A 22,645-nucleotide genomic window follows, 5' to 3' on the forward strand; every position below is an offset into this window, starting at 1 on the left:
TTGTTGTTAGGTGCTGGCCCAAAAAATATTTTACAGTCAGTTAAACTACAAAATGTTTTACATTGTGAAGGGGAGATGGATAATTCTGGGCAGGATTTGAGCGTCAGAATGAAAACAATCCATCTGGGTTCGGACCATCTAAAATCACATTCCTAATGTCCCAGGATTTAGATGTATTGTATCCTCAATATCTCTAAATAAAAATATAATTCTAAGCACATTTAAAATATAAAAGTTGCATTATTTTTAATTGAGTGACACACAAATTAATAAACATACATAGGAATGAGGAAACCAAAGGTCATTGCATTTAGCTATTTATTGGTAATAATGGAACCAGAAAACCAGAGCTGGAAGATGAAATGGGTTACATGTAACTATGCAGGTTTACATTACTGTTACATTACATTACAAGTGTACATTAAGTTGTCCCGTTTGCAATGAAAGTCCTGAAGGTAATAGGGTAAACAAATACATCAGTTTGTGTGAGAAAATATCTTCAACTGGGTTGAACAGAGGAGCGTCCGTGTGAATATTATACCTGTCTTATTCCAGTGATGATGGCTTACGGAGACAATTGCATCATGACTGACAGAGGCTATAAATGAACAGTAAAACGATTTGTATCTGATTAACCTAGAAACTCTCACTCAATCACTTCCATACACACGCGCACACACACACCCACACACACGCGCACACACACCCACACACGCAACTGAGAAGACAGGCCCTATAGCCAAGCCAGAAAAATATATTCCATTCTCCACTTTACTTAAGAGCACATCATTTAAGTATCAATAAAACTTTGCTGAACGTGAAGAAAAAACAAAAAAAAAAGAAAAAAAAAAATTATAACGTTGATAGAATCCCCCACAGCCTGGTGTGCTCTCACACCTGGGAGGTAAGGAGGGGGGATTGAGGGGTTGGAATCTTGTGCGTGTTTCTTGACAGGAGGGCGTGTGTGTTAAGGAGCTCCTAATGGAGATGGTCCTGGCCGACTAGATATGAGGAGGTTCTAGTAGGCTGCTGTCTGAAGGCTCTAGTGCTGGGTCCACTTGATGCTCTTTATGTCAATACCCTCCTGAACCATTTCCCACAGAGGGCTGAGGAAGGGAGAGGCACATTTACAATGAATGAATTAATCTGTACTTGTCAGGCTGGGCTGAGTTTCACAGTAGCTCCCTCTAAATCTATACTGTAATCAATGTATGTATAAATTAATGCATGTGTAAAAATCATGAAGATTTACATATAGAATAGGTATGAAAGGACAGCTGATACAGAGACTGGAGGGATGGGACAGTCATTCGGTCCTTGTGTCTCACCTCATATCCCTGAGCCTTCTGACCTGTTGGATGCATTTGTCTGCTGTGTAGTCCACTTCCTCCTCTGTGCTAAAGCGGCCAAGCCCAAACCTGCACACACAAACACGAACCGTCACAGGAGAGCCGCAGTTCTTCCTGCTCCGATGGATGTCTCACTGACACTGCTGTGTTTGTTTGTGTTGCGTGGTAGCCAGAGTGCAAATTATACAATGACGGGGGGGGGGGGGGGGGGTCAACTTCTTCTCCAGGGCATAAAGTAATATTTATGATTACAGGGGAGAACAATATATAAATGTATCGACCCCCCCAACCTGTTGTTTTCACCTCTTTTGGGGGGGGTCCAAGTCTTATTTAGGGGGGTCAAAAACCCCCAAGCCCTCCCGTAATTCGAACCCTGGTGGTAGCTTACCGGATGGAGGAGTGGGCTAGGTCCTCCTCTGTGCCAATGGCCCTCAGAACATAGGAAGGTTCTAGAGATGCAGAGGTGCAGGCACTGCAGAGGAACCACAGAGACACACATCATCATGGGCTAGTACACAGACTGTGTGTGTGTGTGTGCGTGTTTGTGTGTGTGTGTGTGTGTGCGCTGTTTTACCTCCCAGATGACAGAGCTATGTCTTTCAGGGCCATCAGCAGACTCTCTCCCTCCACATAGGCAAACGACAGGTTAACACAGCCTGAGAGACAACCAACACACAGGGTCAAAGCTCACGACTCCAGTACTTGCTGCTCCATATTATTCAATTTTTATTGTTTCATTTTACCTGGTGTGTGTACACAGTATATACTGTATGTGTGTGTGCCCATCTAGCGTATGTGCATTACCTGGGTATCTGAGGTCAGGGTCTCCGTTCATCACCACATCCGGGATCTCGGCCATAATTTTCTGGATTAGTCGGTTGGCCAGCATGGACACTCGTCGGTGGTCGTACTAGGAAGGATAAAACACAGTCATGTAGGCTGTGGAACCCTGAGTTACTTTGCCTGGGAACTCAAGATATGGTTTACTTCCCCCGTGTCAACGGGAGATATGAAAACAAACATTTGGAGCTTAAACTCAACATCCTGTCCTGCTTGAGTCCCAAATCCCCAAATTTTGAGTCCCCAGATGCATAGTCTTCCACACAAACAGCCAATGGACAGCCTACATGGTCACAATACACGAGTACACTGACAGTCTCAATAAAGGCCGGAGACAGAAGTGTTGAGTTGTGGTGGTTTGTGGGAAGGTTGTGGTCCCTTACCTCCATCTCATGCTGGGAGATCTCACAGGCAGCACCCAGGCCAACAGCCAGAGGAGTGGGCACGGTCCCAGAGCGCAGCCCCCTCTCCTGACCCCCTCCACTCTGCAGTGGCTCCATCCTGACGCGCGGACGCCTCCGCACGTACAGTGCTCCCACACCTGGTGTGGCACAACATTCGCACACAGTGTGGAGAGTTGGAACTGTCACTAACGAACGGCACAGAAGTTAAAATTGTCCTTATGAATAGGTCTTGCTGGACTAGTTGGGGTTGAAGCAGGGTGAGCTACGAGTGGAGATGGGTGGTTAGCTTTGGGTTAAGGCTGGGCCCGGTTTGTACCTTTGGGTCCATATATCTTGTGTCCACTGATGGACATGAGGTCCACCTTCCATTCAGAGACGTTGACGGGGATCTTGCCAACGGCCTGCGCGGCATCCGTGTGGAAGAACACATTCTTGGAGCGACAGATGCGGCCTGGAGAGGATGTGGCCACGTGAGAAACGATCCAAGAATTTGATAGAATGTGCTTTCAATGGAATTTAAACGAAAGGTGAATGTGACCCAGACCAGGCACAGTAGTGTGAAGAAGGTTGCACGACCGTAGGGCGAGAACTCACCTATCTCCTTCACTGGCTGCATCACCCCAATCTCATTGTTGATAGTCATGACTGAAACCAGGCTAGTGTCTGGACGGATGCTCTCCTCCAGCAGCTACAGCACACAACAGCAGGCACATTTACATTTAGTCATTTAGCAGACGCTCTTATCCAGACGACTTAAAGTAAGTACAGGGACATTCCCACGAGGCCAGTAGGGTGAAGTGCCTTGACCAAGGACACAACGTCATTTTTGCACGGCCGGGAATCGAACCAGCAACCTTCTGGTTACTAGCCCGATTCCCTAACCGCTCAGCCAACTGACGCACATACATATGCAACTCAAACTTGGACACATACACTAACACACAGTACAGTTACACTACACACTCATGGTGTAAAACCGGGGCTGTAAAGGCCAGGGCTAGGGTCAAGAGTCAGTCAAACCTCACCTCGAGGTCAACCAGTCCATTGGTCTTGACTGGGAGATAGGTGATGCTGAATCCCTCCGACTCCAGGACACGGCAAGAGTCTAGAACACACTTATGTTCCGTCTGAGTAGTGATCACATGCCTTTTCTTGGCTTTGTAGAAACGAGCCACGCCCTGGGGGAAAAGCATGGTGGGAGAGAAAATAAACAACCACCCAGCAGCCTTTTCTTTTCCAGATTTTTCTAACTGGAACTGGTTTACAAACCCAGAGCAGAGAACAATAAGGTTTTCAGCTGGTCACCGTCGCCAAATCTGATCACATGGCAGGCAGTGTCTGTATTAGCTTACCCTCCCCACCCTCGCTCTAAGGCCTCATCCTTCTTACCTCTCCTTAGCCTGTAGAGGGCAAAGTTGGAATGGGGAGACAGGAAGATAGAAAGGGGGAGGAGGAGAGGAAGAGTAGGCAAGGAGGAGACCTACCTTGATTGACATGTTGTTTGACTCAGTGGCTCCACTGGTGAATATTATCTCTCTGGGATCTGCAGCAATCAGGTCTGCTACTTGCTACGAGGGAGATTACATCACACTACAGGTTAGCTCAGGCTATGCTAACAGAGCACAGTTGATAAACATGGGTTCATAGATGGGATCTCCACTCAAGACTCTGGTCACCTTTCTGGCTTTCTCCATCGCACTCTCACTTTCCCATCCGTAAGCGTGTGTTCGGGAGTGAGGGTTGCCATAGTAGTTGACCTGATAGGGAAGCATGGCGTCCAGAACTCTGGGGTCCTTTGAGAGGAAACAGAACCATAACTACTTAACAGACCCGCCCACCTTTCAATCGCATTAGTTGCAATGTTCGGGTAACAAAACAGACAGATGAATACATACTTCAAGGTCATTACTTACAAAGATAGTTATGAGTAAAAATCATACCATAGGTGTTGTGGCTTGGAAGTCCATGTAGAGTGGTCGGAGTTCATCCTTCTCCAACTCACGACTTTTAATGATCTCTGCCAAAGCAAGAATAATGCTCAAAACTTTCCAAAACGATACAAAATAACTAATAGTGAACTGACTGTCGGCAATAAATCATACCGTTCCTACTTAATTAGGAAGGCAACAACAGCTAAACATCGAGCTAACTGCGCCATCATGGGATTATTACAAGTTAGCTTGACTAGCTACCCTTAAACATATCTTACCCCTTTCAGCAGAAGTGGCAGCACTTTGAGCATAGCTCATTCGGTGACTTAGAAATCCTCGCAACGACCCAAGGAGCTTGGAGGTAACTGTGTTGCTCAGCATCTTCAATGTATTTATTTTGTTTAGGTATCTTCAACCTCCTGAAATGCAGAGTAACGCGCACGCTGGATTCACACAGCGAGAAAAAGTTAACCTTAGCCCAAGACCCAGAACACTGGATGTATATGGCTAGATTTCCAATGTATGGACGTATCTGTCTCTTAAAAGTGCAGTCGCCTGGATCAGAGATAGTTAAATCCTTATAAGTGTGAGCTTCAACGAGACTGTGCAATGTCACAGCATGGTTTGTTATCGACTGGATCGTATCTGTCGTAACCACTTGGTAAACGCTTACACAAGATGGGAGAAGGACACGCAGGGTTTGCTAAACGCGGCTCAGTCGGTCATTTCATTGGTCCATTCTCAGTGTTTTGGTGAATTTAGAGGCGTGGTCTGAGAGAGTTTTCCCGGAAGTTTATAATATAAACCAATTGGATTTCGAGGTTACATATACTGCGTGGTTCCACTCTCCTGGCGGCGTCAGACCAATTCGCAAATAAAACATGAGCTCGCAGATTGCAGTAGGTTCGCAGGATAGTACAAGGCAGGAAAGACTGGCGTGTAAGGTTTATGTAACATTAAGTCATTCAAGGGCCCATCCACACTACTGTGTGTGGTGTTTTCTACAGTATATGTCTACCATGTAACTGCTTCTTCATAATGACTTGAAAGGCAGAGTATTAATCATATTGTAAGGCATATTACACAACCTACCTATTCAATGATTGTTCTTGAAACAATTTTACAGTTACACTTCCGAGGCAAAAGTCATCGCTATTTTTGGATAAATGGATACCTTTTTAAACATTTTGCAGTATCACGACTGTTCAAGACTAAAATGGCTGCAATTTAACCCTGAACATTTAACTCTCTAAAAGGCAAATACGTGCACTAGTAAAGTATTTTTTATATATATAAAAAATAATACCGCATGCCTATGACAAAGATAGCTACTTTTCAATATATTATTAACGGTTATTCGTTTTAAAGCTTTCAATATGCGATGGATTTAAGGTGGACCGGAATTCAGTTGCCATAAAGAAACGAACTGCGAATCGGAAACACCACTGCCCCAGCCGGGAATAAGCGAAACTGAAAAGTGAAACACAACACCCTCTTCTGACTTCGTTCTGGCTGCTTGAAGAATTTGCTAGAGCCCGCCTGAGTCCGCTTCTCAACGTGCGTCTTGTCCAGGCAGTGAACGTAAGTCCGAGATGTTCCTAGGTGGTCATATAGAATTTACATTTACTAGCTACTGCAACAACGGACAAACCTTAACAATAATATTTTCATAGACATTCTGCCCTGACGTGATTGATTAGAGACAACTGATAGCTGTAAGTACAACTTGGCTGTTAACACCGTCCACACAGACACAGGAACCGGTAAGTATACGTGCTAGGCTAGTTAGCCTAGACCTAGCTAGCTCGCAGTAATTCTGTAGCCGGCTGACAAACGAAACGATAAGGACAGCTGCAGCTAGCAAGCTACTTAGCCGGGCAGGTAACTTGCTAGCTCACTTCCAACACAATGCGTGTAACTGGCTGGATTATCTTGCTAGCTCTAGCTATACAACATTCTTGAAAACTGAATAATTAGATTGTGGTGAATGTTGGCAAAGGAACATGATTTTGCTTATCAACATGATTTCTAGCGAGCCATCTACATTTTCTTGGTCCAGTCATGCTTAACCCGGCATTTTGGTCATACGACATTTATCTGAATCATAGTGCGTCTTTTTAATCTCAGCAACTACAAAGACTCAACAAAAGCCTTAATCAAGCCAAGGATGCCTCAGAAGCGCCGTTCACAGTCGTGGACTGACCTGAAACAGGCAGGAAACGAATGTTTTAAGACTGGCCAGTACGGGGAGGCTGCCGCCCTCTACAGCCAAGCCATAAAGGAGGTGGAGAAATCCGGTAAGAGAACCACACCGGTCGGGCAGGTGTCTGCGTGTAGAAACGACTAGTCATATTCCATATTGACATCATTTTGACATGAATGAGCTAACAATAGTTAAGGTATGAGTGAAGTGAGTATGGTGTCTGACCAATGGTGTCTAATTCAACTCCAACCATATCTTCTAGGGAAGAAGAATTCTGATGACCTGAGTATTCTGTATTCCAATCGTGCTGCCAGTTACCTGAAGGATGGTAACTGTGCCGACTGTGTGAAGGATTGTTCAGTGTGAGTACTTCCTGCCTCCGTAGGCCACCCTCCTTCCTAAGTCCTTCCTGTGTCTCCCTGCTTCCCTAAACTGTCTACCTATCCTTACTCGGTGTAGGACCCCAAATGTTAAGAGGCCCTAAACGTGTGCATGTTGCAGGTCCCTGGAACTGGTTCCGTTTGGCATTAAGCCACTGCTGAGGAGAGCAGCTGCTTACGAGGCTCTGGAGAGGTACAGGCTGGCCTACGTCGACTACAAGACTGCCCTGCTGGTTGACAACAACATCCCTGCGGCTGTTGATGGAACTAACAGGTATGTTACATCATACTGCTACAGTATGATCCATCAGTATGATGACATACAGACTAAGCAGACCTTAGACTGGGTCCTCGCTCTCCTGGTAGCAGAGGTGGTTTGGTACCACACTAACCCTGCGACCATGGCGGCTGATGACGGAGATTGTGATGATTAGGCGGATGGTGATGGTCATGAGGACGACGATGGTAGTAGTATTGACGATTGTGTGTCTGTCCAGGATGACCAAGGTTCTGACGGAGGTGGATGGCCCCTCATGGAGAGAGAAGCTGCCTCCCCTCCCCACTGTCCCTCTGGCAGTCAGAGAGCGACAAGCTCAGGCCCAGGCCTCCAGCCCTGTAGCTGCAGCGTCGCAGCAGAACGGCACCAGAGCCACCAGCAAACCAGGTGGGCTCTCTGCTCCCCCCCCCCCCTCCCGCTTCACAATGCCTGTCCTGTCAGCCCCCTGTGATAATGCGTCTCTTGTCCCCTCAGCCCCGAGCCAGGAGGCTGTGAAGAAGGCTCTGGCTCTGAAGGAGGAGGGCAATGCCTTTGTGAAGAAGGGAGAGCACAAGAAAGCCATCGAGAAATACACCCAGAGCCTGAAACACAATCCTGCCGAGATTACCACCTACACCAACAGGTAGGAGAGGTGGGAGAGTAGAGTACAGGGAGAGACCCGCCAAGTTCCCCATTGCGTTGTTGTCTGAGTGACGCCTCACCTCACGGCTCCTCCCTGGTGGGTGGGTGGGTGTGTGTGTTCCTTCCCTCAGGGCACTGTGCTACATCTCAGTAAAGCAGTATAAAGAGGCGGTGAGGGACTGTGACGAGGCCCTTGGTCTGGACAGCAGCAACATCAAGGCTCTGTACAGGAGGGCGCAAGCTTACAAGGAGCTCAAGGTAAGAGCCGCGACACACTTACCCCCTTTCCACCAAAGTGAACCGGGAGCTAGTGTAACGGGGGTGTAACAGACGTGGGCTTGCTCCGTCAGAAGGCTTTATGGACCATTTGTTTGTCCCTGCCTGGGCCTCAAACACGCCACCTCTGACTGCAAAGCGCAACCACTACCAGCTACGCCAAAGCAAAGCTAGCTATTCATTGATGCAGGTGGCCTGTCACACACCTGAGGAGTGAGTTTCACCGATTCACACTGGTTACACTAGTTCGGAGCTGGTGCTACCCTTCTAAGACCCGGTTTGCTTTTCCACGGGCTAGAGAGCCACCACAGAGCCACGTCATTACGTCACTGTATACGTCTCATCTTTCCCAGCAACGCTAGCGCGGCAGTGCAAAAACATAAAGCAGGGCCCTTCTAAAGGCTATTTATCAATCCGAGATGCGTTCTTGGCTATTGCGCAATACCTTGGACTCGCAGCAGTATGACAACACTGACATTATCAGCACAACATTTTATAAAGTTATGCTATATAGTGCTTGTGTATTACATTTGTGTTAAATATAGGCTCAATCGCATGTAACATTTGTTTGTAATTTCACTCATTTGGATTGGATTATGATCAAATGCAGCAACTAGTGTCTGCACTGCAATGCTAGCTAAGTTATCGAAAAGTCGGCGCCAATTTACAAATTACATTTAGTCATTTTGCAGACGCTCTTATCCAGAGCGACTTACAGTAAGTACAGGGACATTCCCCCCGAGGCAAGTAGGGTGAAGTGCCTTGCCCAAGGACACACCGTCATTTTGGCACAGCCATGAATCAAACCGGCAACCTTCTGATCACTAGCCCGATTCTCAATTCTCTAACCGCTCAGCCACCTGACTAAATTAGCCATTCCATCAATAAAATAAGCACATTTTCAGCAACTACACTGCCCACTTCTTGTCACATTTTAATTCGGATGCTGATTTACACGTAGCCTGGTCCTAACCAGACTCTTGGACATTTTATTTGTACAGAGTCTGGGCTCGCTCCATTGACAAGCGTTAACTTCCTTGTAGGCGGGTACTCTGAAGTTTAAAACTATTGGATCTGCCTAGAGCCACTCTGATCTGCCATAACTAATCGCTAGTGTTCGCCTTAGCCAACTCCTTCACCACTACTGTAACAGAGCTAGCTGCCGTAGCTGGAAAATCAAACTGTTCTTGAACCCCGTGGGGAGGAGGGCCACCAACAAAACTCAGCAAAACTTGTTCTTGCTCCGGCTTTAGCTTATGGATATTTGGCAGCGTTACCACAACGGGCCGAATGTGGCTTCACTCACATCTTTCTGCGCCGCCATTACGGAACTACAACACAAACTAGCTCACGACATCAACGTCATTGTTCTCAGCCACTCCCTCTGTTCGCTGATTGGACAGGTAGAAAGTTAACCTGAGACATCTGACTTGTGTACCTCATTTCCACATGCAGTACAGAAGCAAAATCAAAATTGAGCGGAAGTACCTAGAAGGTCAGAGCCAGGCTGGATTTACACGTACCGTTTAGCTGAAATATTAATTGTAAAAATGTACAGCAATGGCAGTCAAAGGATTCTGCTTGTCTTGTTGGTCACAGTAACCCCGCCCCTGATGCAAGCAGTTCTTACTTGGTTCCCAGACTAGCCCAGCTCCGAAATGGTGCTACTTACGAACCACTTTTCCTGGTTTGGAGCCGGGTCTCAGGCTGTCGAAAGAGAAATAACTGGTTCAAGATTAAGCACCGGCTCCTAACCAGCACCCAAAACGTGTTGGTGGAAAAGTGGTATCTGAACAAGCGTTCAGTTTGATTAGCAAGTTTGTTGTGCTTTCTCTGCCATAACATAGACGTAGGTGAAGAAAGGGGGGGGTTAGTAATTGATGAGTGTATGGTCGGTTGCCTTAGACTTCAGACCACTGGGTCCATGTAAATATCTACTTGTTTTTGTTCTGACGTGTGATCACCTGTGGCCCCTCCAGGAACACCAGTCGTGTGTGGAAGACCTGAGCAGCCTTCTGAGAGTGGAACCACAGAACACAGCCGCTCTCAACCTGCTCCAGGAAGTTCAAAAGAGGAAGTGATCACGTGACCGGCACTTGGGGGTTTGGGGCCTGTCTCAATATGGTGCAGAGGCTTCTTCTCCTTCCTTCTTGTTTTTCCTCTCCTCTTAAGAAGCCGGTGTAGAGTGTTGGGGTGGGTCCCCGGGTGTCTAAGCCTGAAGTGCCTGTGTGTGTGTATGGAGGGGGGGGGGGGTCCCCTGTGGACAGTCCTCCTTCTGTGCAGCCTGCTCCACATAGACAGAGGCAGCAGGCCACTGCCAACCTCCTGCTTATTTAAACACGTACCGTATATTCATGTATTTGGTTCTTCTTACACACACCAGGACTGGGGTTGGCTAACATGAGTTGGGGGGAGGGGGGGGGGGGGGGTGGCGGGGGAACACCGATCCGAGAAATATTTCCTTTTCGTGTTATTTTATTATGCGTGAAACTTTTTTTCTCTGGGGCGGGAAGGGGGGGTCTGATGGGGTTAAGTGTAAGAGCGGCCCCAGGCCTTGTCCAATCACCGTGTGACCCTCAACTGCATGAGACCCCTGTCAGTGTGCACAGGACTGGGAATCTTTAACGAATCTCAGCTTGAATCAGAGGATGTAGAATTGATACGTCGTTTTCTAGAACATGTGACATGTCTAAAATCAATAAAATATCTTCTTCATTGTTAGTGTTATTGATATCCATATTTGTTATGATTTGAAACTGTATCTGCCAGACAAACTAATCAGTGGATCAAAAAAACAGAACAGGAAAATTTGGAACTGATAAAACTTTTATTTCACTTTAAATTGTCTTTTACACTTTCCTGATTATAACATGTAAGGTGAAACTAGAACTGTTTTTAAAAGACATACACAAATCTAATATTACGTCAATAACCTGGGTAGGTTGTATTTTTTTGTCATTTTATTATTTTATTTTAAGCTAGTCTAAATTTTCACAACCACGTGCGCGCTAAGCAAGAAAACCGTCACAGAAGCAAGCTTTAGGCAGAATACTGGTCAGTAAAAACAAAGCAATTGGAGATACCAGATATACAGACAGGCTCGGTTCCACATTCACTACTGCATTTGTTTTTTTGTTTTTATCAAGCGTAGAATAACCGGCATTTGTTCAGCTAAAAGAGAGGGAGGGGATGTATTTAGTTTTCAGTGCATGAAACATTGTCCCCAGCAGAGAGGGACTGAGACACATGGGGTCTACACCTAGCAGGAATGTGATGGTGCTGGCAGGGTATTGTGACACTGAGTGGCTCCAGCTAGCTAGCTAACCGTGTGGGCCAGCCCTGCCCTGCCCTGCCCCAGACCTCACTAGCAGATGTTGTCCTCTGACTGGTCTGACAGCCTGCCTCCTCCACCACCACCTCACGCTGGACCCCCTTTCCCGTCACCTCCAGCTACCCAGGAGGGGCCCGCTGTGCTGGCCTCGGGAGGGGCTACAGCGCGCACTCAGGAGGCGCACCCAGGAGGAGACACTCAGGACAGTCAGCGTCACGCCTTCAAGATAAGCTTGAAAAACCAACATCTACAAACACAAACAAGAAGTTTAACGCAACGGCTTTAAGGTGTTTTACTTTGCAAGCAGGTTAACAACATGAACTATTTAAAGATTGTTTTTGTTTTTAAAGACAGATTTACAATTACCTCTAAAAATGTTTACAATTTTACAGTTTTGGAAACCAAAAAAGTGTGAGTCATTGTTACATAAAGCAATAAAAAGGGATAGCAGGTTAACATTAAAGACCAAGCTGGGCTCACAATGCTGATGGAGGAGGTCTGGACATGGGAGCACACCTGCTTGGTCTGTTAAGGTCTAGAATCTTACTGCTATTAAAACTTCCTGTGGAATGTGTTTTTTTTTCTTTTCGTTTTTCTTTTAAAAGTTTATTTCAGTCTTTCGTTTTTTTTTTATTCAGACCCTGGACAGTTACGAAAGGGGTTAACCTTGAGGGTCACTTTTCTTCATTTGACCTCGATGCAGAAAGCAGCACGACGCAGGAAGGAGCAGCAGAGCAGTGTGTTTGCATTTGTCAGTGTCACAATACAGCCTTGTATTACCATTCTGTATGATCTCACAGCAGGACCGCACTGCCACTACAACCAAACAGTCCTCCATTTTCTTTTAACGACCAGATTGTTTTATTTTTCCGTGATAATGTGGAGAAAAACTAAGCATCACAGTGTTGGTTGAAAATAAAGGTACAGTTTAATAACCTTTTATGAATAAAACCAGCCAGGGCCAGTACACTAAGAAAGCAAAAAAGAGGGCTTCTATTGATGCAAACTCGCTAGGTGAGAGAACATATATCTTTTGAAATGGCGGGAAGGGGAGGGAAAAGTGTAGAGGGAAGGGTGGAGGGGGATAAAGGGGGGGGGGGGGGGGGGGGGGGGGGGGGCGCGGAGGGATTGGTCTCAACTAGTCAACCCGGGGGAGGAGGGCAAGTTGTCTGGTTTAAATGCTCCCTATGGTGACTGGTCCTGTGAGCCTCCCGGTCTGTCAGTCTGCCGGGACAGGTACAATTTCTGCTGCAGGTCATACAGAAGGGCAGGGGGGCTGAGCGGAGCAGGGTTATGGGCTGTATATGTGTACGAGAGGAGGAAGAGAGAGAGAAACCAGAGAAGAAGAAAGGGGTGGGAGTGTGTGGGGGATGGGACGGGGGGGGGACGGGGGGACGGGAGGATGGGGGGTGGATTAACAGTGAAGTGCAACGCCTTTAGTTCTCTCCTTCGCCTGCATCCGCCTCGTCACCCTGGTTTTCTGATGTCCACAGCTGTGCAGGAGGGGGGAGAAGAGGAGACACATTAGAGGCTTCACACACCTGAGGCACACAATCCTGCTGGTCATCATCAGGAAAACACCTCAGCAGAGGAGCTCATGTAGTGCGGCCGTGTGGTAGAGTGTACAACCATGGGCTGGGCTGTAGTATGGCTGCAGTGGTGCGATGTGTAGTGCAGTGTGTGTGCGTGTGTGTGCGTGTGAGGTCAGACTCACAGTCAGGTTGTCCCTTAGTAGCTGCATGATCAGGGTGCTGTCTTTGTAGGAGTCCTCGTTCAAGGTGTCAAGCTCTGCAATCGCCTCGTCGAAAGCCTGGATGAGGGGGAGGAGACAGGGAGCGCTTGTATTTATGTGTGAAAGAAGAATTATGAGTAATTAAGAGAGTAAAGTGTGTGTGTGTGTGTGCGTATTTACGTACAGCCTTGGCGAGAGTGCAGGCCTGGTCGGGGGAGTTGAGGATCTCGTAGTAGAAGACAGAAAAGTTGAGAGCCAGGCCCAACCTGATTGGGTGTGTGGGCTGCATGTCCTTCTTACTGATGTCAAACGCCTCCTGATAGGCCTGCTGGGAGTTCTCCACTGTGGCTGCAAACCAATCACAACACAGGGAGCTATGAACACCAGCCACAAATTGGCTCCATGCAAGGGAACAAGGTTAAAGGACCAACAAGAAGCAATTGACAATGCCCAGCCCAGCTTAAGGGGGAAGCTGGTAGTGTGATAATCAACGAGAGCCCTGAATGCCTTCACAGCCCAGCTGCAGTGAGGGAGCATCATGTGAGCATCAGATGCTGCTGTGATGATGATGGTGATACTGATACTATGGGGTACTACAGTGCCCCATAGCTCTATCCTTACAGCACAAAGCAGAACCTTCCAGCAGATGTCCTCATCAACTCCCTGACTGTTCTTGGGTGTTGTGACATGCCCACGGCTGGTATTCAAGTGCCCCTTGGAAATGGGGTTGAGTTGGGCTGTTTCCTAATTTTTCTCCTTTAGACTCACTGGTCTGACTAAAAGAAGGCTCACAAGCACGATGCAGTCTTAATTTTGGCATACTGATTTGCTAAGCGTATCTGCCAAAGTGGCACTTAGCCCTTCGACCAAAGGATTTCTAGGCATCTTTAACAAAATGTTTAAGTATTCATAACAAGTAAAGTGACTAGATGAACAACTACAGACACATTTTAGGAGACACCTTGAGCATTTTAATGCTCGTGAAAAAAGATTTGTCTTACAGCTAGTGAACCGAAGAGTCAATTTCCACCCTTGGCTGCATATCGCACCCCCACACCCCCCCCCCCCCCCGCCCGACGAGCAGACCCAGATATTACATGCAGCACTAGGGGGAAGCTATAAGGAAAACTAGGAGCGGGGGGAGGGAGAAAGACAGGATGTGAGAGGAGGAGAAGAAGAATAAAGGGGAGGGATGTGAGAGGGAGGGAGGGAGGGAGGGAGGGAGGGAGGGAGGGAGGGAGGGAGGGAGGGAGGGAGGGAGGGAGGGAGGGAGGGAGGGAGGGAGGGAGGGAGGGAGGGAGGGAGGGAGGGAGGGAAAAGAGCCCGAGCTTACCTTGCTTGGACTCTCCGGAGGCGACTTCAGACAGGTATCTGTAGTAGTCTCCCTTCATCTTGAGGTAGAAAACCCGGCTCTCTGGATGGGACGCGTTGGCGATGAGGAAGTTGTCAAGCAGGCGCTGGGATAGAGGGAGACTGTCAGCGTTGCTGAGCTGATGCCCTGGCCCAGAGGGAGACCAAGGGCTGCAGGGAGAACAACTCTGTGCTAAAACGTCCAGGTTTCATCTGCTATTGTCCGCCCCTTTACGTGTCCCTGCCCGGAACTGAAACCATGCATACCACCCTATTTGCCCCTGCAACTCACCCAACTCCATACCAGCCCCTTCTACCCCACCCCTTCCTTTTCACCTGATCTCCCCTTTCTCGCCCTACTCACCAGCCCTCTGCCCTACTCACCAGCCCTCCGCCCCGGGCCCTACTCACCAGCCCTCTGCCCTACTCACCAGCCCTCCGCCCCGGGCCCTACTCACCAGCACGTCGTTGCAGATGTCCTGCAGCTCCTTTTCGATCTTCTGGCGGTACTCGCGGGCCATCTGCAGCTTCTTGTCGTTGCCGTCGGACTTCTGCTCGATGCTGGAGATGACTCGCCAGGAGGAGCGCCGAGCCCCCACCACGTTCTTGTAGGCCACCGACAGCAGGTTGCGCTCCTCGTTGGACAGCTCCATGCCCTGCTCCGTCACGGCCTTCATGTCCGCAGCCATGTCGTCGTAGCGCTCCGCCTGCTCGGCCAGCTTAGCCTTCTGGACCAGGTCGTTCTTATCCATCTCGAGGCTGGGAATGGGGGATATAGATAACATTACAACTGAGACGATTCAGACTCCTTCTGCCCTCTCTCCTGCACAAATCCTTCCTTCAAAGGAGGGAGATGGGGTAAGCAAAACCTATGGGTTGTCCTCCCAATCAAAGCACAATAGATATGGAGCACCTGAGGGTTCTCAAAACCCTGGTAGTAGTGGTAGCTTGCTTGTGATGCTTAACTTCAAGGCAGTGCTCAAGTAATCCATGGATGTCACATCACCGTGCAGTAATGATATTCACAACACTCTCTTTGCTGAAAAATGTGCAGTTATGCATATATTCAGTGAGGTCAAAGCATGTTTTCATAAAACTGGTCCGCAAAGAACGATTTTGAAACAATGTATTAAACTGGAAAGTGAGTGACAACGCCCCAAGACAATTTAGTTGGAAGCTAGACTAAATAATAGCCACTATTAATGTAGATTACGAAGCCAAGCTGTCTTATGGAAATACGTGTGGTGGTATATTAAAGCTTGCTCAAACATGTTTGCAATGTATGGCGCTTGAAGTTAGGGTATCTTGCTATCGAAGCATCGTTAACTTCATCATACATACTGTTAGTCTGCGATAGAATTCAAATAAATATTGTGGTTGAACGGTTGTTTGGTCCCATTATAAATTGCGCAAATCATGTTTAAGGCCAAGATAGAGCAAAAATAAAGGAAAGTAAAGCAGTAGTATTGGCAGATCTCGAGTCAATAGAGCGGGCGCTAACGTGTTAGCTAGCTGGCTAACTTGGCTATTTAGCCTGACAGCTAATATGACCTGATCGAATCCTTCAACGCCACATTTAATTCAGCTAGCTAAGTAGCCTGCTTACTTGGTTAACATTACCACTCTCAGCTCAGCTAGCCAGTGGTTGCTAGTTGACTGAAGATCAAATTACTGCAGCACTGCGCTTCTTTATCAACGGGCATCGTCGCTAACGCGCGCTAGCATGCTAGATTCCAGGCCATTGAAGATATAGGTACTTGGCTAGCTACGCCCTCTCTGTCGCATTCCCTTGCGGAATTTTAAGATGGAGAGATACCGTTAGTTAGGATAGCAGGCTAGCTGGTTCCGTTAGCCGCATAAATAGCTCTGTTTCGTTTAAAACAACCTACACATAATTGAAACACATGCATAGGAATTCAGTAAGATACACATTATCGATGACGAATCACAAAGACAAGTTCGAAATACCCGGTGAGAATAAGGAACCGAGTATTAGCATATACAGCTAGATTGAGCAGTAGAGGCTAACATATCTGGATTTTCACGACGACCCAAGCAGGCACTGTCTGAAGCAGAGATTGTTCACCTGTCAAAATGGCCAAACCGACGGGTACCCCACTGTCTACTGCTAATATAGCCTGTCTACTGCGTGCAGTAAACGGGTTTGCGTTAGTTTACCAATAAAATATACCTCATCTGATTAATCTGAATTATCTACACAACCGCTCGTGAGCTCTGGCTCGCTATTCAATCACACGTCTCGGCCTAAGTCCTTGTACCCAGCCCCAAACCACAATAGGCACCTTCCGTTGTAGGCAAGGAATAGGGCCACCATTCAGTTGTTGTTAGCCCGAAAAGAACTGTATTGACAAGGGGGTAACACTATTGTCGACCTTATGCATATTAACTCACATTTTGAATGTATTTAGAAGCCTGCTTTTTTCTTTGAACGATGGGAGTATCAAGCTGTCCTCCGTTCGCTGCTCGGGATATTCAGGGCAGTACCACTTCCGCCTAGTCTGACACTTCCGCTTCCTCTAAACCCCACCCCTCCCCCCGCCAGTATCTATGACAACTGTACTCCGGGGTTTCTGAAGCATTTTTCAGGGACTTTGACGTCAGGAGGACCATGGCAACCACTATAGAATGACGTAAGTGAGCGCCGCCATAGTTACTGTTTCCCAGAGGCTGCTGTGCTGACAGATCTCTGTAAGTTCACCATACAAAGCAGTGACACATTTGTGGCACATACTCCCATACTTAACCTGTCCCTTAAGATGACATTCTCAGATGTGTTTAGTAAACACCTTTGATTTATCGAGAGGGGGCTGTGAGTGTGAAAGAGATGAAAGACAGAGGAAGAGAGAGAGGTGTGTGAGGGAGGTGGATAGGAGGGAAAGAGAGAAGGAGGGTCAGTGAGCTGCCGTCTCACCTCAGACTTATTGACACAACTGGCCACCCAGGTGTGTTTAACTAAGGTGTACACCAAGCCTACCAAACAGCTACCCCCACCACAGACATACACACACACTCACACAAACACACACAACATTCTCAGCTCATTGTGGCATGGGGCCCTTGCAGTCACATCCTGCACCTCTGGTTATTCTAGTCAGTTATGAAAACCAGGCCAATGTGTGATGGCACGCTGTGATTAACACATTACCCCACCTCATAGCTGTGAGCATATGTGCAATGTCAAGTTCACTCATACAATTGGTTTCAGTAGCTATAAGTTATGTGGCCTTTAATTTCATGAAAGTAAATTAGCAGAGTGTAATTGTCTATGTGATTAATGTCAATGGGATTTTTACATTGTAATCTCTTTCAACTTGTTGTCTCTGATGTCAAAACACATCTACAGTTTTTCAACTACAACTACTTAACTTGAGACCATCCATCTTCACAGTGCCAAGCTAAACTAAACTCAGGGTCTCTGTGCCCCAATTATTATTGCTCCAAAAACTTCATTATTGTGCGTTATACTAAGAAAATACCAGCAGATGGCGCTGTAGGCACAAAAGTGAGTCACAGGGCATGTTGGCCAGATGTCAAATTTAACATTTTAAAAGGAAAGGGGGGGTTTATCCTGGGCTTGACTGGGTTAGTGTTTGTCTAACATAATGCTCTGCTGTAGTATATTCTTCTGAAATCTATTGCATTTGAGTAGAACATCTAATCTCTAGCCTCTGGATGTGAGTTCAGTGTAAGTGGGCAGATCCAGCAGAGGGCGTCAGGGTTTGGGTTTTTCAAGGTCCTCCGTAAAACATGACCCAGAATATTTCTATTTCCATCCCCTTCACTGGGGACTGAAGCACCGGTAGATCTGGGCTAGCAAAGCTCCACTGCTGGGCTCTTCTAGCTGGCCTGCTGCTGTCTGGAGTTGATGTCTATCCCCCACACACCCTCTCTCTCTCTCTCTCTCTCTCTCTGGCCTGCTGCTGTCTGGAGTTGACCCCCCTCTCCCCTCCCCTCCCCCTCCCGCCCCTCAAACTATATGTAATGATAAGGTAAAATTGGACATCAGTGTAACATGTGATGTCACCACAACAGGCAGCAGGCTTAGTTATTACCATCACCAAGGTAACGACTGGAAAATAACGATGTCAACAGAAACTCTGACAGGGATGTTGTTGCCATTGGAGACCAGACCAAAGCATGAGAATGAGAATGTTTAACATTTCAGAGAAGGATGGTTATCTCCAGGTGTCTGCCCCTCAGAGGAGTGGGATTGATGTTTGAACAGACAGATGCTGTACTGCAGTCAGTCAGTCAGCCAGTCAGCCAGCCAGTCAGTCAGCCAGTCAGCCAGCCAGTCAGCCAGTCAGTCACAAAGACCCAGCACTGAAAGTCAGTTAGCGCTCTCAGCTTAAGACTACTTTTTTGGTACTTGTACCATTCTCTGTATGTTTTGGTATGACAAAAATTAGAATGGTAAAATAACTTTGCCTTGTTCATGAACCAAATAGTTTAAGTATTTTAGTACTGCATAATCTAGCACACACACACACACAAAGCACACGCACATCTCGGTCTCATTATTTTGGTCCCAAAGGAGGATATAGATGGAAGGAGAGCAGTTATAAATGTTGTCATTAACTTCTCAAACTGACAGTCATCTCTACAGCCAAGATAGGGAGGAAAAGGAAAGGGGGAATAGGAGAAGAAAGCAAAGGAGAGGAGTTGAGAAGGAAGAAGAGGGGAAAGGAGAAATCCCCCCCCCCTCCCTCCCTCTCCCCCCCCCCCGCCGTACCAGTGACATCATTACCAGGTATTATTATACCAGGGATATTTAAAGAGATGGGGGCTGCTTGTGCATAATGCAGGAATCTATATTACCTTCTATTTATACATCTGTCAGTAGTGAATGATGATTTTAGAGTTATTGTAGGTTCCATTAATGTGACCTTCAAGTGTACATGGAAGACACATAGCCCACAAAGTTCCCCTGTTGAAGCTGGTGGTTCAACTCCCCACAACCTAGCTAAAACAAAGCCATCCATCTCTCTGTCTGCAGCCAACGTTATTGAAAGGCCTTCACTGTTATGATTCACGGTGGTCCACCTTTCTCTCTGAGCCTGATCAATAACCGAGGGGATTATAACTCACCCCGTACTGATATCGCAGTAAGCGGCATGAACACACACCCGCATCCAGACACCCAGGTCATCCACACACGCATGCATTGATTAGGTCTATACACGTACAATTGATTAACATACTGTATGTGTACATCATTTGTAAAGACATTTTAATCAAAGGTACATTTTCTGTTTTTGTTCACTTATATTCTGTCACAATCATCATGAAATTGTGGTTAGGGTCAGATATGGTGTGGTTTGGATTTGTTCATGGCTATGCTGTATGTGTTTGTTGAGCTGCAGTGTATTTGATGTGATTACGGCCTGTCTCCTCTTGTTCACTTTTCAGCATGAGTCAACACACACACACACACACACATATATATATACACACACTTACACACGTCATCGCACATTGGGACCAAGCTATTTTGAGACGTCAGATGATTGGACAGAAGGTGGATGTTCTTTGGAATGCGGAGGATTTGTATGATAACCTTAAACGGGTTTGCTGTACAGCCAGACTGATCATTTGCAGCGTTTCCTAATTTGGCAGATGGAAAAGGCTGAGATATTAACTTGATATGGAGTTTCTGTTTTCAACCTTTGATGTCTGTGCCTTTGGTTGTAAAATCACTGCCTTGTTGACAACAAAGCTTGATTTGGAAGCTGCATCCCAGAGCCAAGTCCTACATAGCGACCTGACTGAAGCTTCTGGAACATCCTCTGTCCTGCAGCTGCATACCTTCCCTCCCTCTTTCATCTCCTCCTTCCATCCCTTCTTCATTTCCATCCTCTTTCCCTCCCTCCCTCCTTCAGAATCATGTCTTAGTAACTTGTTGCTGAACAGATCTGAACGTGGTTACGAATTTAGGCCATGACTACGATAACCATGAGGCTAGTTGAATACCAATGAAATGTCATGTCATTAATATGATGTGAACGAGGACGTTATGATGGTACACTGAATTCACAGTCAGCTCACCACATACTTTCCGAACTAGACTGTTGAAATTGTAATGTTCTTTAACGTGTACACACTTGCTTCATTCAAATGTCAGGATTTTGGTCATTTTAGCTTTGACAGAATCCTAGCTGAACTAAAACCCCAGTAGATTTCAGGAGGGCCTTATGGTCACCACTGAAACATAACCAACACACCTGCTACTGTTGTCTCACCATCAAGGGAGTGAAGCTCTGTGTGTGTGCAAAAAATATGTTTGTGTGGGTCTATTTGTAGGATTGGGGTATTAAAGTATCGGGTCTTAGAAACTATTTGACGTTTTGCTACTTCTAACTCTCTCTATAACACACACACGCACACACACACACAGACACACACACACACACATCCTGGACGGACACCCTGTATGTCCCCCATCATACCTCAATAAAACAAAGAGACAAGGGGCAGAGGGAAAGAAGAGAGAGAAAGAGAAAGATAGGGAGAGAGAGATGAGGGACAGAGAGAGAAGTTGGGGGGGGGGAGAATAGAGAGAATAAAAAGATAGAATAGAAAGATAGAATAGAAAGATAGAATAGAAAGATAGAATAGAAAAATAGAATAGAGAGATAGAGAAAAGAGAGATAGAGCAGGTTTGTGTACGAGAAGCAGGCTATAACAGACTGGAGCTCCAGTTTCTTTCTAAACTGTCCGTGCTCTATTTTTCAGTAAATCTGGGTTGAGATGTTCTGAAGGAACGAATCTCTGGCCCCAGTCTGTAAACGGGCACCGGTGGCGAGAGGGTTGGGAGGGTTGGCGCGCCCAGCGTTAACCCTCGCATGGCTGGAAGGATCAGAAGCGCATGTGAGAAACAACCACAGTGTACAGAAGAGCAAATGAACGTGATGAACAGATTATGGTTTAGTGGTCATATAGACAGTGTGGACTCTCAACATCGTTTGTGCTTGGTGAATGGATGACATTGGTATGACCTTTGACACCTGTCACCTGATCCCACAACCTAACACACCCTCCTGTACCTGTGTGTGTGTTGTCCTGTTTGATCATTTCGTTACGGCTCCTTTAAAAACAGATGCACTACCCCCCCCCCCCCCCCAATAAATGTGGTTCAGAAAAATAATTACAGACGGCTTCTCAAACGCGTAATCAGTGTTTGGAATCGGCTGATGAGCATTGTGATTAGCTGCAGAGTGTGCAGATAAAGAACGCGCCTGGACTCAGGTATGAGTAGAATGCTGGGAGAAGGAAATCTGTGGAGCGTCACTTTTACTAAAGGGAGATACAAGCACGGAACTGCCTTGTGAAAGAAATGCATTCCGCCCAGAACAGCATTCCGTTTTTAAGTATGGTCTCCCGCAGAGAGGGCGTGCTTGCAATTCTGGCACTGGAAGGTCTGGAGGGCTTATCAAAATGCTAATCGGTTTCCAGAAGCCATTGATCACTAGATACTGGTCCATAACTCCAGCTGTCCCTCCATCTCAGCGCCCAGAGCCCCACCAACACATTCTGTGAGTCTCTGCAGCCTCATATCCCATTCAATTCCACTGCCCCCATATGGGCACGAAGATCTATCTGACGTCAACAATATTCTCGAGTTTGTTTGCCTGCATGTCACTGCATTACAGTCCTAATATTTACTCCACCCGCCCCTCCATCCCCCACACCTCTCTAGAATAGAGCGGGCAGAGCAGTGAAACGGGCCGAGGTGATTAGCTTACCCGCAGCACCTTGTCCAACAATCACATTATGGCGAGTGTGCTGGGGTGTGCAGTACCCTGTTTGAATTAACATCGAAGGGGGCAGGGGGTGAGGGGCCGAGGGGTGTGTGTGTGTGTGTGTGTAGGTGAGAACAGCAGGCAGCATCTGTGTCCTGGAGTAGAGCTGGAGCTGTATCCTGTCGTTCCTG

At 46.9% G+C, this 22,645-nt stretch overlaps 3 protein-coding genes across 7 annotated transcripts; 1 reads left to right on the top strand and 2 right to left on the bottom strand.

Annotated features, from left to right (window-relative positions):
* Positions 1 to 300: 300 nt before the first annotated feature.
* Positions 301 to 5,206, bottom strand: nfs1 (NFS1 cysteine desulfurase). Its single transcript, XM_084706286.1, has 13 exons — positions 4,803 to 5,206; positions 4,534 to 4,610; positions 4,270 to 4,386; positions 4,078 to 4,161; positions 3,619 to 3,771; positions 3,188 to 3,281; positions 2,910 to 3,044; positions 2,573 to 2,730; positions 2,154 to 2,259; positions 1,924 to 2,005; positions 1,738 to 1,821; positions 1,329 to 1,418; positions 301 to 1,106 (listed from the first exon to the last, which is right to left on the bottom strand). Exons 1-13 carry the CDS (start codon positions 4,903 to 4,905, stop codon positions 1,043 to 1,045), a joined length of 1,347 nt encoding a protein of 448 aa, XP_084562412.1. The 5' UTR covers positions 4,906 to 5,206; the 3' UTR covers positions 301 to 1,042.
* Positions 5,207 to 5,912: 706 nt separating this feature from the next.
* Positions 5,913 to 10,551, top strand: tomm34 (translocase of outer mitochondrial membrane 34). 4 transcript variants are annotated; one of them, XM_084706291.1, is made up of 9 exons: positions 5,913 to 6,105; positions 6,198 to 6,239; positions 6,652 to 6,821; positions 6,990 to 7,089; positions 7,229 to 7,381; positions 7,605 to 7,771; positions 7,859 to 8,006; positions 8,137 to 8,263; positions 10,261 to 10,551. In XM_084706291.1, the coding sequence occupies exons 3-9, from the start codon at positions 6,692 to 6,694 to the stop codon at positions 10,360 to 10,362; spliced, it is 927 nt and encodes a 308-aa protein (XP_084562417.1). In that variant the 5' UTR covers positions 5,913 to 6,105; positions 6,198 to 6,239; positions 6,652 to 6,691; the 3' UTR covers positions 10,363 to 10,551. The 4 variants fall into 4 exon arrangements, with proteins under 4 accessions (XP_084562417.1, XP_084562416.1, XP_084562415.1 ...); XM_084706289.1 differs by having other exon boundaries at positions 5,914 to 6,105; positions 6,198 to 6,287; XM_084706290.1 differs by having other exon boundaries at positions 5,913 to 6,239.
* A 2,168-nt stretch (positions 10,552 to 12,719) lies between these two features.
* ywhaba (tyrosine 3-monooxygenase/tryptophan 5-monooxygenase activation protein, beta polypeptide a) lies at positions 12,720 to 17,243 on the bottom strand. Of its 2 annotated transcripts, none has more exons than XM_084706294.1 (6): positions 17,107 to 17,243; positions 15,153 to 15,453; positions 14,678 to 14,801; positions 13,529 to 13,692; positions 13,327 to 13,422; positions 12,720 to 13,105 (listed from the first exon to the last, which is right to left on the bottom strand). In XM_084706294.1, exons 2-6 carry the CDS (start codon positions 15,444 to 15,446, stop codon positions 13,049 to 13,051), a joined length of 735 nt encoding a protein of 244 aa, XP_084562420.1. In that variant the 5' UTR covers positions 15,447 to 15,453; positions 17,107 to 17,243; the 3' UTR covers positions 12,720 to 13,048. The 2 variants fall into 2 exon arrangements, with proteins under 2 accessions (XP_084562420.1, XP_084562421.1); XM_084706295.1 differs by lacking the exon at positions 17,107 to 17,243 and adding an exon at positions 16,781 to 16,927.
* Between the last annotated feature and the right edge of the window lie 5,402 nt (positions 17,244 to 22,645).

This window comes from Hypomesus nipponensis, chromosome 9 (genome assembly GCF_054491055.1).
Source record: "Hypomesus nipponensis isolate SF chromosome 9, ASM5449105v1, whole genome shotgun sequence".
NCBI lineage: Eukaryota > Metazoa > Chordata > Actinopteri > Osmeriformes > Osmeridae > Hypomesus > Hypomesus nipponensis.